Source organism: Bos indicus x Bos taurus, chromosome 6, assembly GCF_003369695.1.
Source record: "Bos indicus x Bos taurus breed Angus x Brahman F1 hybrid chromosome 6, Bos_hybrid_MaternalHap_v2.0, whole genome shotgun sequence".
Taxonomy (NCBI): Eukaryota; Metazoa; Chordata; class Mammalia; order Artiodactyla; family Bovidae; genus Bos; species Bos indicus x Bos taurus.
In genome coordinates, this window is record NC_040081.1 from 86,161,215 (window position 1) to 86,177,139 (window position 15,925).

The 15,925-nt window shown below is 38.7% G+C and overlaps 1 protein-coding gene across 5 annotated transcripts in view; it reads left to right on the forward strand.

Annotated features, from left to right (window-relative positions):
- SLC4A4 (solute carrier family 4 member 4) overlaps positions 1–15,925 on the forward strand; it is a 363,163-nt gene that overhangs the window by 139,077 nt on the left and 208,161 nt on the right. For all 5 annotated transcript variants that reach the window (XM_027544701.1, XM_027544703.1, XM_027544702.1 and 2 more), the window contains exon 4: positions 13,264–13,399. In XM_027544701.1, coding sequence (XP_027400502.1) covers positions 13,264–13,399 — 136 coding nt within the window. The remainder of the gene's footprint in view (positions 1–13,263; positions 13,400–15,925) is intronic.

Consider the following 15,925-nt stretch of genomic DNA (forward strand, 5'->3'; position numbering starts at 1 on the left):
GTAGTTAAGCTTTAGAGAAGTAGGGGATCACTCACCACCAATTTTAGATCTTCAAGTCAAAGCAGACTTAAGGCAGAAAACAAGAAAAGCTTAATATAGAATCTTGCTGATGTTTCTGTATTACCTTCAGAGTTCTATCAAAATCGTTAGAGCAATGATATATCTGTGGAGAATGTGACTGTTTTTCTTTAGAAAGAATTAGAACCTATGTAATGTTTCCTTTTTAACGGGATTATGTTTTGAATCACTTTCTCAATATCACTATCCAGGAAAGATGGGTGGAGTATTTTGGCCTTGTGGGGATGAGGTCAGAAGTCCTAAAGATTGTTTTAGGCTTGGTGCCTTTATATTCTTAGGCATTTTGAAAGAGAGTCTACAGGAAGGAGGATGCCTTCTTTTGTATATGCAGGCATCTAATGGCAGCATTAGCCATGGTGGTTGTGATGCTAATATTGGAGCAATAAATTTAGCTACTTTATATAGAAAAGAGTTGCACTTGAGTAAGTCTATAGAGGATATTTTGGGAATTGGGTAGATTTCTTAATGTTGATGAGAATTGAGTCTGACTTTAGGAACCTCAGGGTATAAATTGTGCTGATAATTGTTCTGAGTTGAACCTGGAGAAAATGCTGATGTATTCACTCTGAAGCAGAGTGATTCATCATGTAAAGCTTATCATGGACAGCTCTGGCAGAGCAAAGAGAAGTGAAGTAGGGAGTAAGAAATTAAAGGAAAATGGAAATGGAAACTGTGACATGCATTGGGAACTTTTCCGTCTTTTAGGAAGAGCTTGCTGGTGGCCATTTTCTTAGCATCTTAATTAGAGGGTAAGTTCCTCTTTACAGAAAGCATCTTGCTTTCCCAAGCCAATTGGATGAAGCCCCTCACCCCATCCCCATTCTTCTGTGCCCATGGAATTATTTTTAGACCTTTGTGGCTGCTCCATCTGCTTGCTTTCAGAACCATGGCCAGTCTTGTAACATGGTTCAGAAGTGGCTGTTTGAATCCCTAGACAGCAGTAAAAGCAAATGCATGAGGTGTTATGCTTGTTTTGTTGAGAAAGATAATTGAGATTCTGCAATTTCAAGTAAGGTAGGGAAGTGCCTGGCACTAATTTGGCATGACTGTCCTCAAGTTAGCAATTAAGTATACCTTAATAGGTTTGTTTTCCTTATAATAATGACATTAATGTTAATTTTAGAAAATTTGGAGATTACACATGCGCAAAATGAGGAAGACAAGAATCACCAATAATTCTATCATTTAGGGATAATAATTGCTAACATTTGGTTCTGGTGTTTTTTTCTATACATACTATATAAATCAGTAAGCCTGAAGAAGCCCAGTTATAACTGGAATAAACAAAACAGAATGTATTGATTCACAGAAGGGTCAGGATAAAGCTGGTCCTTTGGGGAAAGGAATTTGATCTGAACAAAAGACTAGAAGGGAGTTAAAAATAAGAACCAAAGTTAATGCTTATTCAAATGTGCAAGGCATTAGGTATCTTGTAATTTTAACAAGGCAGATACACCCTCCTAGTTACATTTGAGTGAATAGGCATGGTTATAGGAATTCTTCTTCCTTGCTTGAGTCGTTTTTCTTCTGGAAATTCTCTGGCATGTAATAGGTGTCAAAAGACATAACTTACGACTCTAGCAGGGGCCAAATAACACTCTGAACAATGTACTGACTCATCAGATCCGCATTATTGGTCATGACATTCCGTCCAGACTTCTTGGTCACTTGCTGTTTTTTTTCACTTCTGTGTTCCTTTGGCACCTTGGGTATTGCCTCCTTGGAAACTCTGGATGCTGGCTTCCTTAGCAGGGTATTGACACTGCCACGCTGGGCCCTAGTGACTATGTCTACAGTGTGGTACCCTCTCTAGATGATTTTGCAGACAGAGGGCATCAACAGTGGGGCTGGAGCCAAAAGGATAAGTGTGAATCATCCCTTGGGTATCCAGAAAATACTTGAGAGGTAGATATGTCAGTGGGGTACAGACTGCAGATTTTTCACGATATGCAACTGGGACAGTGTCAATGAAATTGGGTTATTACTATTTCTGTGAGCCCATTTCTTCCCCAAGGGCTCATGAATACCATGCAAACTTGGATTCAGTGAAGTAGGGAAAATGATAGGGTGATAAGACTAGTCTAGAAAAAAAGTCAAAAAGTTCAGTTTTACCGTTGATTAGTTTAGTTACTGTGTTAGTTCAGGCTTCCATAACAAATTACAGTAGGCTATGTAGCTTGAACAATAGGAGCTTATTCATCACAGTTATGGAGGCGGAGAAGTCAAGGTCAAGGTACCAGGTGATTTTGTTCCCTGGTCAGGGCCCAGTTCCAGGCTTCACATGGCAGCTTTCTCCCTGTATCTCCTTCACATGGCGGAGAGAAAGAGGAAGTAAACTCGCTGGTGTCTCCTCTCATAAGTGCATTAAGCCCATTATCAGGGATCCACTCTCATAACCTTATCTAAACTCAACTGTCTCCCTAATAATCTCCAGATATTATCACATTATGGACTAGAGTTTCCAACACATGAATTTTGTCAGGGACACAGTCCAGTCTGTAACAGTTACTTAATTTGGATCACTACTGAGCTTGCTAAAACCCAAAATGACTGATTAAAATTTTATGTCTTTCTGATAGAGATTATTGAAATATTGGAATAATGTTACTAATATAATTAATATAATTGGAATGATTAATTAAAAGCATCAGCAGACCCCAAAGACTTTGAGCCAATGTTTTTTTTCAATATGATGTGCCCTGAAGTTTCATAGATAAAATTTGTTTGACTGCTAGGCCATCACTGGGATTACTTCTCTGTGAACATCTTAGCAGCATTTATTATTTTTATTGACTGTGCTGTGGTTTTGTGAGATCTCAGTTCCCTGATCAGGGACTGAACCTAGACCATGGCAGTAAAAGCAATGAATTCTAAACATTAGACTACCAGGGAACTCCCAGCAGCATTGTAAATACTCATAGTAACCCCACTGAAAAGCCGAGTTTTAATTTTCCAATACACCATGTTAGCAGAAATTATGAAGGAGAAATACAGAATAAATCAGAGAATGTAAGGGCTACTACCGTTTTGTTCTAAAGAATTCTGAATAGCTTATAGACATGACTGGCATCCTGATAACATTTTTGTAATGCTCAGCTCAGTTCAGTTCAGTCACTCAGTCATGTCCGACTCTTTGCAACTCCATGAATTGCAGCACGCCAGGCCTCCCTATCCATCACCAACTCCCGGAGTTCACTCAAACTCATGTCCATCGAGTTGGTGATGCCATCCAGCCATCTCATCCTCTGTCATCCCCTTTTCCTCCTGCCCCCAATCCCTCCCAGCATCAGAGTCTTTTCCAATGAGTCAACTCTTCACATGAAGTGGCCAAAGTACTGGAGTTTCAGCTTTAGCATCATTCCTTCCAAAGAACACCCAGGGCTGATCTCCTTCAGAATGGACTGGTTGGGTCTCCTTGCAGTCCAAGGGACTCTCAAGAGTCTTCTCCAACACCACAGTTGAAAAGCATCAATTCTTCGGTGCTCAGCTTTCTTCACAGTCCAACTCTCACATCCATACATGACCACAGGAAAAACCATAGCCTTGACTAGACGGACCTTTGTTGGCAAAATAATGTCTCTGCTTTTCAATATGCTATCTAGGTTGGTCATAACTTTCCTTCCAAGGATAAGTGTCTTTTAATTTCATGGCTGCAGTCACCATCTGCAGTGATTTTGGAGCCCCCCAAAATAAAGTCTAACACTGTTTCCACTGTTTCCCCATCTATTTGCCATGAAGTGATGGGACCAGATGCCATGATCTTATTTTCTGAATGTTGAGCTTTAAGCCAACTTTTTCACTCTCCACTTTCACTTTCATCAAGAGGCTTTTGAGTTCCTCTTCACTTTCTGCCATAAGGGTGGTGTCATCTGCATATCTGAGGTTATTGATATTTCTCCCGGCAATCTTGATTCCAGCTTGTGCTTCTTCCAGCCCAGCGTTTCTCATGATGTACTCTGCATATAAGTTAAATAAGCAGGGTGACAATATACAGCCTTGACGTACTCCTTTTCCTATTTGGAACCAGTCTGTTGTTCCATGTCCAGTTCTAACTGTTGCTTCCTGACCTGCATATAGGTTTCTCAAGAGGCAGGTCAGGTGGTCTGGTATTCCCATTTCTTTCAATGCTACCCGTAGGTAAATTATTTTTTTTCCAATATTTTGAAGATGAAAGGCTAAGACACAGGTATTTTCCAAAAATGTCTCAGCAAACTCCAGTTTTTATCACCTCTTGCTGGCTGAAATTGGTAGCATTCTGAAATCCAGGCTTTTACTGCTGTTGACTCTTTATAGCTGAGTAATAATGTCATGGCATATTACGGATAATTGTGATAATTGGCAGCTTTTCATGTGTGGGAGCTTAAAATACATGGATACCTAAGTATTTTAAAAAATTATCCACCTTAATGAATGCTATTTGCCTGTTTCAATTTCTTAGCTAATTTGAAACAGAAAAAGTAACCGTCTAATTTACCTGTCTAGAGCCTGCCAGCATATAAATCAATAGTCATTTTCTGGATATGTTGAAGGAGAGGTGAGTTCAAGCATGGAGAAAGTCTAATGACTTGAACAGATCACTCCAATAAAAGTTTTATTTATGAAAACAGTTTCTTCAGTTAATTTGAAGGAGCTGATACATGGATGGCTAATATAGGTTTGCCCTACCCTAACTCATTCAAGTGGAAGTATAGACATCTATATCATAAGTCTTTGGTTGCAAGTGACAAAAAAAATTGCCTCTGATTACTTTTAGCTTAAAAGGAATCCTTACATATGATTGAAAAGTTACTGACTTCAGGCATGGTCCTATCTAGGTGCTTAAATGATGGTATCAGGAACCTGTTTCTGTCTTGGTTCTGAGTTCCTTATTTCCAGGCAGGCTTTTCCCTTAGGGTTGCAAGGTGGCCATGTACACTGAAAGCTTTTATTACCATCTTAGCACCTTAAGCATAAAGTGAAGGTTTATTTCCTGGAAGTTCAAAAAAAAAAAAAAAAGCTAATGCTTATTTATTCTGTTTGTCCTGGATTAGATAAAATATCCAGTCAAAAATTAAAAATTGTGGCCAAGAATCGTGATGTTCTTATTGTCCAGGCTTGGGGCACAGCAGGTAATTCAGTCTCAGTGGACTTCTAAGTATAAAGATGTTTCTCCAAGGAAAATGGGGTGCTGTTATCGAAAAAAAAAAAAAAAAGGTCAGGGTTGCTAGGTGGGCAGGAGTAACAAATGCCATTGCAGTGTATGTGTGTATGTTAAAGATTTATATAAATATGAAGATTTATACATTTAGCTATTTAATCATTTCTTGTAGTTATGAATGTGAAAAGAAGTTTGAGGATTTTATATATACATTTAAGTGTATTTGAGTACTGCAGTGGCCTAATAGGTAATTGTGAAAGTTTTAACAACCATGATACTGACCTACAAACTTTTATCTCAGCATGAAGAAGAGAAATGAATACTTAAAATGATAACTATATAAACCAGTTGGTGATAGCACATTAATAAGTTGGAGAAGCAAATAGTTATTTCTTTTTATACTTTGGTTTGAGAGCTAAGACTTTACCAGATGGTGGACTTTGACAAGGAGAAAATACAAAATCCAGAAGTCCTCATTTAACCCACAGAAGGGAATTTGCATGTAAACTTGTCATGCTCAGTATGAATGTTCATTATGATCATTATTTCTATTGAAAAAAACTTTTTTCGGGGTAGCCTGCAGGGTGACCTCAGTGGGAGGTTTTACAGACCAAAAATAAAAGAGCACGTTCACAAATTGCCTTTCAGCAGATAATGAACCAAATGTTCAATTAATTTACTTTAGGACTATTTCATATGCCATTATGATTTCTGCCTCCTCTGAAATCCAGTACATTTACTGTCTGTACTGTTCATATGGAAATCTGAGCATTTTTAAAGATGAGATCATCCATTAGAGTGTGGTGGCTAAGAAGTGGGCTTGGAAATAACGCAAGTGGATTTGAGGTCATATCACTTATTGTTGTGTCAACTTGGAGAAGTCTCTTAGCTTCTTAATACTCAGTTTCCCTAGCTGTAGTGCGAAAGAAATATAAGAGAATAATAGTAGTGGATATTTCATAGGCTTGTATAAAGTAAGCTATGTAAATGGAAAGGGCTTCACACAATGCCTAGTCCAGTGCAACCATTCAAAAGTCTTACATATTGAGTATTACATTTTTATTTATAGCATGTTTTCCATTATTGTAAATTATCTTCCAGCATTAATTTCCTTGAAGATAGAGATATTATCTTAAAAATATTTGTGTTATCTCAACAAATACCATGGCATGTTGAATACACTGAAAACTAATCAATTACATTACCAAATGAAAGTGTAAGAACTCTACTTCAAATCTCGCTAACTCCACCGCTCCTCGTTTTCCATTTTTTGCATTTTTCCATGATGTCATTTTCCTAGTTGAGCTTATTAACAAGAGGCAGAGGACAGAAGCGTAGAACGATATCCTGTGAGGAACTGGGGCAGAATAGATGTTATTCATTTTTTTTTCATTCATTCTTTTACTCAATTTTCCATCCATTCTCTTTTGTATAACTTCACTGTGTATGTTATAGGTGCCAAGAACAGTTTAGGAAAGGCATGAAAACCTGTGAAGACAAAGTACAGCAATGAATAACACACTGAGCCATGGATATTAAATGTCTTAATAGATGTGCACACTAAATGTTGTGGTCCCTCAGGGTAGAAGGAGATTGCATCTAGCAGAGGGAAATAGTTGACCTGAAGTATTCATTCTTTTATATGTGACATGACAGGAAATGGTGACTGTATTTTGGTACAGTTCATGCAAAGATGGATTAAGGGGAAGGGTAGAATAAGGGCAGTTTTCAAAACTTAGATATTTTCCATTTCAGAGTCCTTAATGTCAGCTGCTTTTTGCAAGTACATATTTGTGTGCTGGAAAATGTACAAGGTTTGTTTGCTGCTGCTGCTGCTGCTAAGTCACTGCAGTCGTATCCGACTCTCTGCGACCCCATTGACGGCAGCCCACCAGGCTCCACCATCCCTTGGGTTCTCCAGGCAAGAACACTGGAGTGGGTTGCCATTTCCTTCTCCAATGCATGAAAGTGAAAAGTGAAAGTGGAGTTGCTCAGTTGTGTCTGACTCTTAGCGACCCCATGGACTGCAGCCCACCAGGCTCCTCCGTACATGGGACTCTCCAGGCAAGAGTACTAGAGTGGGGTGCCACTGCCTTCTCTGACAAGGTTTGTTTAGCCATATCTAATTCCATGGTGGCTCAGAGGTTAAAGCGTCTGCCTGCAATGAGGGAGACCTGGGTTTGACCCCTGGGTTGGGAAGATCCCCTGGAGGAGGAAATGGCAACCCATTCCAGTATTCTTGCCTGGAGAATCCCATGGATGGAGGAGCCTGGTGGGCTACAGTCCATGGGGTCGCAAAGAGTCAGACACGACTGAGCGAGCGACTTAATTCATTAATACTCAGAGTGACTCTTACATGCACAGTATTGCACTGGTCTTTAAGGAAGGTGCATAAAACACAGTCCCTGTGTTCTAGGACCTTAGTGACCTAGTTAGAGAGACAAGGCACATCTAGAAAAGTTAGGTAATAACAAGCAAGCCATGTATTGGTTGGTACCTCAGTGAATAATTCAAAGTGTAGTTATGATTTCAGTAAAGGAGAGATTCAAATTTCTGGGGAATGATTACTATAGGTTATTGGAAAAGATAGCATTTTCAACTGGGCCTTAGAAATGGAATCAGAGAAGAAAGAAAAAGAATAGTGTAGTTGTATTCTGTCATGGGACACTTCTGGGTTGCTGTGGGAGACAAGGATGGACACACAGATTGAGGCCAGAGTGACAAGAAAAGTAAATGGGGAGTAGACTGTTGTGTAGCCAAGGCATGGTGGAGAGGTTTCATTGCATCTGCCATCACTGATGAGTGGATGGTGGCTGTGCAGATGAGCACGGAGGCCAAGTTCAAGCTCCGCAAGAGAGAGTGTGAGGATGATGGCTGCTGTGGTGGCTGGTGGTGGCAGTGGGTGGACAGCATTCCTGCCATGCATTTGCCTTCTTCCTGTTGGTAGCAGGGGTTTGATGGCACCACGTGTCCCCAGGCCCTGCAGACCATCACGTTGTCCTCCGACAGGTGGACCTGGGTCAGAGGTAACCACATTCATGTAGGATCCTCCAGGGAATTCTTGAACCTCTCAAAAATCCAAAATACATTTTAACCCAGAGGATGAATGAAAAAAGGAAAAAAATCAAAGCAGATTAAAGGCATTAACTTCATTTTGATCTGCAGACCTTCTGTTCTGACAAAAGTGATTGGATGAATCTGACAGTTTCTCTTTCTCGTTCCTTTCTTTCTTCTTCTGTTACCCTCTCTCATTTTTTTCTCTAGGTTTTCTTTTATGATGAAACTAGATTAGTTATTACTTAGAATTGTAATCTATTCAAGTGTAAAGCAAGTTGATTTTCTGATGTTCTCAAACCTCCTACTCCTCTGGTATTAAATTAAGACTGAAAGGGCTTATTTATTTTCCCCTTGTTCTTTTATTGGCTATTTTCCTGGAATGTGTGGACACCTTTGCATTCTCATTACTGAAGCCACTTAATTTACTAAAGTAAAACGTGCAGAACTTTTGGCTATTTTCTTTCTTATCTGATATATTTTCAACATAGAGGAATTGTCAAGGCTGATAGCTGTGAGAGCTTGCTTTCTTAGAAGCCAGGCAGGTGTTGCTGGTAAGGGCTGGCAATTTTTAAATAACTCTATACCTTGTATTTTAGCTACTCTGGTGATCGTCATCATCCCAGTTTTTAGGTGGGGGAACTTGAGACACAGAGAGGGTAACTAACTTGTCTCAGATCACACAACAAATAGTAATGGAGTTGGGATTCAAACCCAGTTTGGCTAAGGAGTCTGAAAGTAGCGGTATGGCTTGTATTTAGCTCATTTCTTTATTTGACCAGGACTTCCTTGGTGGTCAGACAGTAAAGCATCTGCCTACAATGTGGGAGACCTGGGTTCAGTCCCTGGGTTGGGAAGAACTCCTGGAGAAGGAAATGGCAACCCTCTCCAGTATTCTTGCCTGGAAAATCCTATGGACAGAGGAGCTTGGTAGGCTACAGTCCATGGGGTCTCAAAGAGTCGGACATGACTGAGCGACTTCACTCACTTCACTTTTATCTGATCAAAAGTTATAGGGGAAAAATGAATTCCTGACATACTTCATTGCACCCTGCATATCTTTGTGTTAATAATGATGTTAAAAATTGGGGAGGGTGTTTGTTGGCCATGGAAGATGCCTCTCCCACATGTTGATATTGACAATACAATACCTCTTATTTCTGATTCTTGGAGAAGCTTTCTTTTGATGAGGGGAGCAACTGAGGAAAGAAACTAGAGTGGCAAGACAGTTTATGACATGTGATTTTGGAATTTTATCCTGGAGATTGTTATACTGGTTGCTCAGAGGCTATATTTAATAAATAAGACAACTTATGAAAGGTGCTCAGTCATGGTGCCCAGAGAGGAAGACCTGGAGGTAACATGACATCTTTCTTTCTTTCTGCTTTGCAGAGGTGCAGCAAGTTGCTGTCTGATAAGCAGTGAGCTGTACTTTTCTAACTTGAGAACATCAGACCGCAGAGTAGTGCTCTGTGGATTCCAGTTCAGCACAGATGAACTGTGCAGTGTCTATGCAGGAGAGTCAGTTCTTTAAGCAGGAGAGATGTTCATTCTTCTCTGTTAGAGGTGAAGACAAAGCCACATGGCATCTTTTAGAAATGAACAAAAAGTTGATTCTCTAAACATAGATTTTTTTCTGAAAGCTAATTCTGCCTCAGGGATCTTTGATGTTGAATGTTGATGAAAAATCAGTCAAATTTGTGACTGTCAGTTTCAGAACCACTGTGCTGAATAACTATATCTAGATTCCAAATTCTGCCAACCGTTTCTTACCATTCTCTTATTCCCTCTATGTGTTCTCTGATCCTCTAATATAGTCACACATCCCATTTCTTGATTGGAAAGACATTGCAAGTGTTTTTACACAAAAATCCTGGAACTTTAGTTTTTTTTTTCTCCCAGAGATTTAGGAAATTTCAAAGACACTTTTGTTCTAATTACAAAAGTAAAACATATTGTATCTTATATTAATATGTATTCAGTTACCTTGTTTTAATGTTCTGTAAGCACAGAACAATTTGCAGATGTTTTTCTTGTTTGCTGGTTTATATACTAACTTTCTTATTCACTTAACTAATTAATTAATTAGTTAATGTTTGTTTTCCCTCCAGCATATAAATTAGAATCTTTTTGTCAGGTTCTTTGCTTTATCTTCAAAGCCTGAAGCAAAACCTATTTAGAGCATAGACATTACTCAATAAATATTGCTGACTGAATACATGAATGAATTATGCATGTATTAGAATTGATATGAAAGTGAAAAGAAGAAAATAGAAGCCCTAGAAATAAACTGAATAACGTTTAAAAGATACATATACAGGCAGTCCTTGCTTTGCATTTTATTGCAGGACCATAAAAATGACTATGCAAGATGAAATTATATAAAACAATCCTAATGATCAATGAGAAAAGTTATTATTGTTCTTTGACATTTAAAAAATTTTCCAAATCATTAAAATTTCTCTTAGTGTTGACTGTAAAGGTAGAGGGAAATGAAAGAAATAATAAAACCAGTATTTATTTAGTACAAGCTAATTTAAAACATTAGAAGCATTGAGATTAAATTGGTTGATTTCTTTGTAAAATCTGGTCAGAAGTAGTTTGCTTGTTTGCTATAGTACAGTTTATGAAATGGAGTGAACATCTTTTCTGTGCCCAGAGGAGTTGTCATATTCCTAAGTCTGGATCAGCTTCCAACATTTTATCCTTTGTGCTTTCCATGTCAGGAAATGTGTATGAGAGTTCCTTAAACGTGAAGGTTTTTTTGGCCAGTATCACTTCCTCTGGGACATTATTATCATTTTGTTACAACCACTTGCCTTACTGTTTAAGTTAATGAGTTTGCTTTCACTAAGTTCCCCTGACTGTACATCTGGAGTTTCTCAAATGGGGAACGGCAGCATTATCTACATTCCCATAATCAGTTAGGTCTTAACTCCATTTGTATTTGACGTAGGTTGCACTTCCAGCATTAGTACTTTTTGTTTCTGGGCTGTACTTCCATCTTTGTTGGCCAACTCCCTCTTTTGATTATTCATGTCATATGCATTTATCATTGCAAGAAAAGGAGGCCGCACCACTATGCACTTTGCTGTCTGTGCATAACAAATGTGTAATGACCCGTCACCGGCAGACTTTGAAAGGGGCGCTATGATTGGTCATGATCATGATGCACGTATGTTATTTACATGGTAGCTGATGGACTGAAGAGCTGGCAGTGAACTTTGTATTTTATGCAATTACTCATAGTTAATATACCACACAACTGAAACTTAAGCTGTGGTGCTGGGCTACTGGTGTTATTTAACTCAACTGTAGCAGCTGAAATTCACACTCATTAGAACCATGCAAAATGAGGGCTGCCTCGTTTCCAGACTATCTTATGGATACATGTGTATTTTTTCTTTAGCAAAGTGGGTTGCTTTATACATGTGATTGTGTAGTTTTATTTTTTCAATTAATATTATATGATATGCATGTCAAAAAACAATAATCTCATCTTTATGTTTTATGATGACATAGTATTTGATTGAATGGGCTTAACCAATGGTTTGTTTAATCAATCCTCCTTTTTGGATGTTTAGGCTTTTTCTATTTTTCTCAATTATAAAATATGCTACAGTGGTCACCTCTGTAGATAAGATGTTGTGATAGCAACTGTTATTTATTTGAAATGAACATCTTTCCAGGGGTGGAATTCCTGGCTCACAGGATAGATATACTTTGAAAACATTTCCATATTTTTTTCAAATTTCCCTTCAGAAAGATGTTTCTGTTTGGACTCCTACCAGTGATGTAAATTGAAAGATGCTGGTGCATATGTCCTAAACCCTTGCCCACATTGAGAGTGTCATTCTTTGAAGTTTTTGCCATTTTTATATGCGAAACATGTATTTTGTTTTAATAATTAGTTTTGATTACTAGGTAGGTTGAATATTTTTCATGAGTTTGTAGTAAATGTATTTTGACCTGTGGAATTTTATTCTGCCTAGTATTATAGCAGTTTTCAGATGGTAGGAATTTTTTTTTGTTTTATTAGGTTGAGAGCATATATTACTACAAAGCTCTACCAGATGAATAAATCTGTGTACTTGGATCACAGTCACATGTATATACCATTCTTTGGGGATTATAAGGAGTATCCATGGGCTTTATCTTATAACCGTCAGTTTCCAAAAGCTTTCCTTTTTTTTTTTTTCCTTTTATTTTAAAGAAAGAGAAAACAGCCCACATCTAGGAGGAGATTCTAGTTAATTTTTCATTACATGACTTTTAGGAGATGGGGTCAGAAGGAGCTAGTAGGGCATTCAATTATGTGCTCAAGCAAGTTGGAAGGTTTTTTCCCCTTCTGGTGTACAATATTTTACTTGGGCTTGTTTTTCAAGTGCACTGAAGTGTGACTAAACATTTTTGGGTACTGCCATTATGTAAAGAAGAGGCTCCGTCTTGTTAAATATTCCTTCATCAACTTTGCAGTTAGGCAGTTACGGGCAGTAAGGAGCCTGCAAGGGCATGCATGGGCTTTGGGCATTGGGCACAGGGAGGGTTGCTGGGAGGCGGGGGCCTGGGGGAAACTTAGGATTGGGGTGCTCTCTTGCCCCCTCCCACTGCTGTAGAGAAAATGATTGGCTCCAGCTGGTTTCTGTCTCAGACTTTTGGATGGGTCATCAGTGGAGAAAGAGAGAAGCTCACGTGGTCGGACCTCAGCTCATCTGAGGGCTAAAGGTTCTCCATCAGTCGGGACGTGGAATTGGAGCTCTGTCCTTCTGGAGCGTGGTGGAGAGCTGAGACACGGTTCAGAACCAAAGGAGTAGAGAAGGCCTTGGATTCCTTTTGTCTTTAGGTTGGGGACGAGGGAGGCTTGGCGAGGAAGATGTCCACTGAAAATGTGGAAGGGAAGCCCACCAGCTCTGGGGACAGAGGAAGACCTCGGAGCTACACTTTGCTCAGGGTTGTCCAGCCGATGTTTAACCGCAGTATTTTCACTTCTGCAGTCTCTCCTGCAGCAGAACGCATCCGATTCATCTTGGGCGAGGAGGATGACAGCCCAGCACCCCCTCAGCTCTTCACGGAACTGGATGAGCTGCTGGCCGTGGATGGGCAAGAGATGGAGTGGAAGGAGACGGCGAGGTGAGGCATGGCTGAGTGTGCAGGACTGAGCCAGGGAAACAAGGACGGGGCAAGATCCTTGTCTGGGAGCCCCTTTCTCTAACCTGAGCACTTTGAATGACCGATGAGCCTGAGGTTGGCTGGTTAAAGATTAAAAGGATTCCTTTTCTTCTCTTTGACATTGACGTGGATGCAGGACACCCTTTGTTTCACTGCTGGGGTCATTGGTCTGCATTTTAACCTTTATAAGATATTAGAAGTAAATCGCCATTTATAGGTATTTAACAATAAAATATTTTAAAGAGAGAAAGTCAAGCACCTAAAATGATGGCCTGGAGATATATGCCCATGGTCTCCACATGCCATTATTCCAAGTGAAAACTTGTCATCTTTTAAAGATAGAGTGAAAACAAGTAGAAGGTTCACTTGAATTGGGCGTAGTAGGAACCCGAGTTTAATTTCAGACCCTTGTCACCTGCCAGCTCATAACATTCATCATCATATATAAATATACATACAATATATATGTGCAACTTAAGATATACAATATATAAATATAATATATATGTTAAAATATGTTGTATTTATATTATATAGTTTATTTATAAATATATATCATGTTATATCAGATATATCATTGTATCATGGACATTCACCTACATACATGTATATATGCAGAAATGCTATACAAATTGTTAAGCACTGCACAAATATCTAAAGTTTCATTAATCTCACAACAGAGCTTTTCTTTCTTTCTACATGTAGATTTAGTTATATACACCACATTAAATCGTCTATGACATATAAAAATCATTTAATACAAAGATGTTGATATAGTGGCAGTTATTGGTCTGTTGTCATCACTCTATGGAGGTTCAGTGTATTTGACTTTCACCAACAAAATAATATTGACATATCCCTTTTATAGGCTGTAATTTAATTCACATCAATTAAATTCAGCCAGTATGTTTTTAATGACTCTAACCTGGGTCTCCTACATTGCAGGCAGATTCTTTACCACCTGAGCCACCAGGGAAGCCAAACAACATGCCTTTTATAGGCTGTAATTTATTTCAAATCAATTAAATTCAGCCAGTACATTTTGACCATACAGTACATGTTGGGCACTGTTTTAGGTACTGGGAATACAGAAGTGCGCAATAACTCATTTCTGCCCCTCCATCTCAAATGCTCCCTCTTGAAGCTCTTCATTCTTTGCTCTCTTGGGGGCCTCTTTCCAGTTGTTGTCTCTTTTCCCCCTCTCTTTGCACCAGTCACCTGGATATTAAAAGTTTTTCATAAAGTATGCTTTTAGTTGATAAAACATTCTCCCGAAGAAGTCTGTCAAACTGAAAACTTGTACCAGTATCTCTATTTCATTCTTTATTTTTCTTCTTTCTAACAGAAAAGATCAGAGTGAGAATTATACTGGTGCAGCATTAATTAAGTGTTGGGGAGATTTTGATTTAGTTTTGACTTTGCTGCTAACTAGCATGTCATATAATCATGTAGTTTTCCTGAGCTTGTGTTTTTTATGTTGTCAAATGAGAGTCATATTGGGTTGCATTGTTTCTAATATCATTGTATTTTATAGCTCTAAAATTCCATCCCTCTTTGTATATTGGTGTCATCAGCTGCAACTAGAGAAGTTCCATTGATTCTTAACTTTCATCTTAAAATTCTGTGCGAGTACCTATATAGAGCAGAATTCAGGTACAGCATTCTGTTTTTAATTTCAGCCAAATGCAGACTGTACTTTATTTTATGTGACCCCTGGTCCCAGAAATGTGAAGGGATCACAGCTCATTGTATCAGTAGTTCAAAATTGAATGAGATGGACACAAAATTTTCATTTAAGATTTTTAAAGGTTAAGATGGTCATGAATAATTTACCATTTTTAAAAGCTGGCTATTTCCTTGGGAACAACATATGTGTCCGTTTGGTAATGTCATGGGTTCCTGAGAGAGTGTACTGCTGGAGAAAAAGTGTGGTGGGTGTATACCATGTCATGAAGGAAACTGTCCAGAAAGAAACATACGACAATAGTCTACTTTCTATAACTTCTCCTATATAAGACTTGCCACAATTACTATTAATTAATTAATCATATATGTGATATTCTTTTTTTCATTTTGTCTACCTCATTATACTCATTCACCTGAAGGGAGAGATTATGATTATGATTAGTTGAGAACTGATTGCCTTAGAATCTACTGTTCTAAATATAATAATTTCTTAAAATTATTGTGTGATTGAAGTTGGAGGTCTGTGATAACCCATTTCTTTCTGACTGATGTATAGCTCAGTGTACCCAGGCATCCAGCCCAAGGTACCCAGCGCACCACTGACAAAGCCCAAAGAGGACCTTTGTTTGATGTTTCAAACTAATTCATCAATACACTGATGCCATCTGCGTATAGTTCTCTAGCCCAGACTTCTTGGCTTGTTTGATTGAAAACAAATATTTGGGTGGGTAGTTGGCATCTCAAAGGGCTTCCCAGGAGGCACTAGTGGTAAAGAACCTGCCTACCAAGTCAGGAGATATA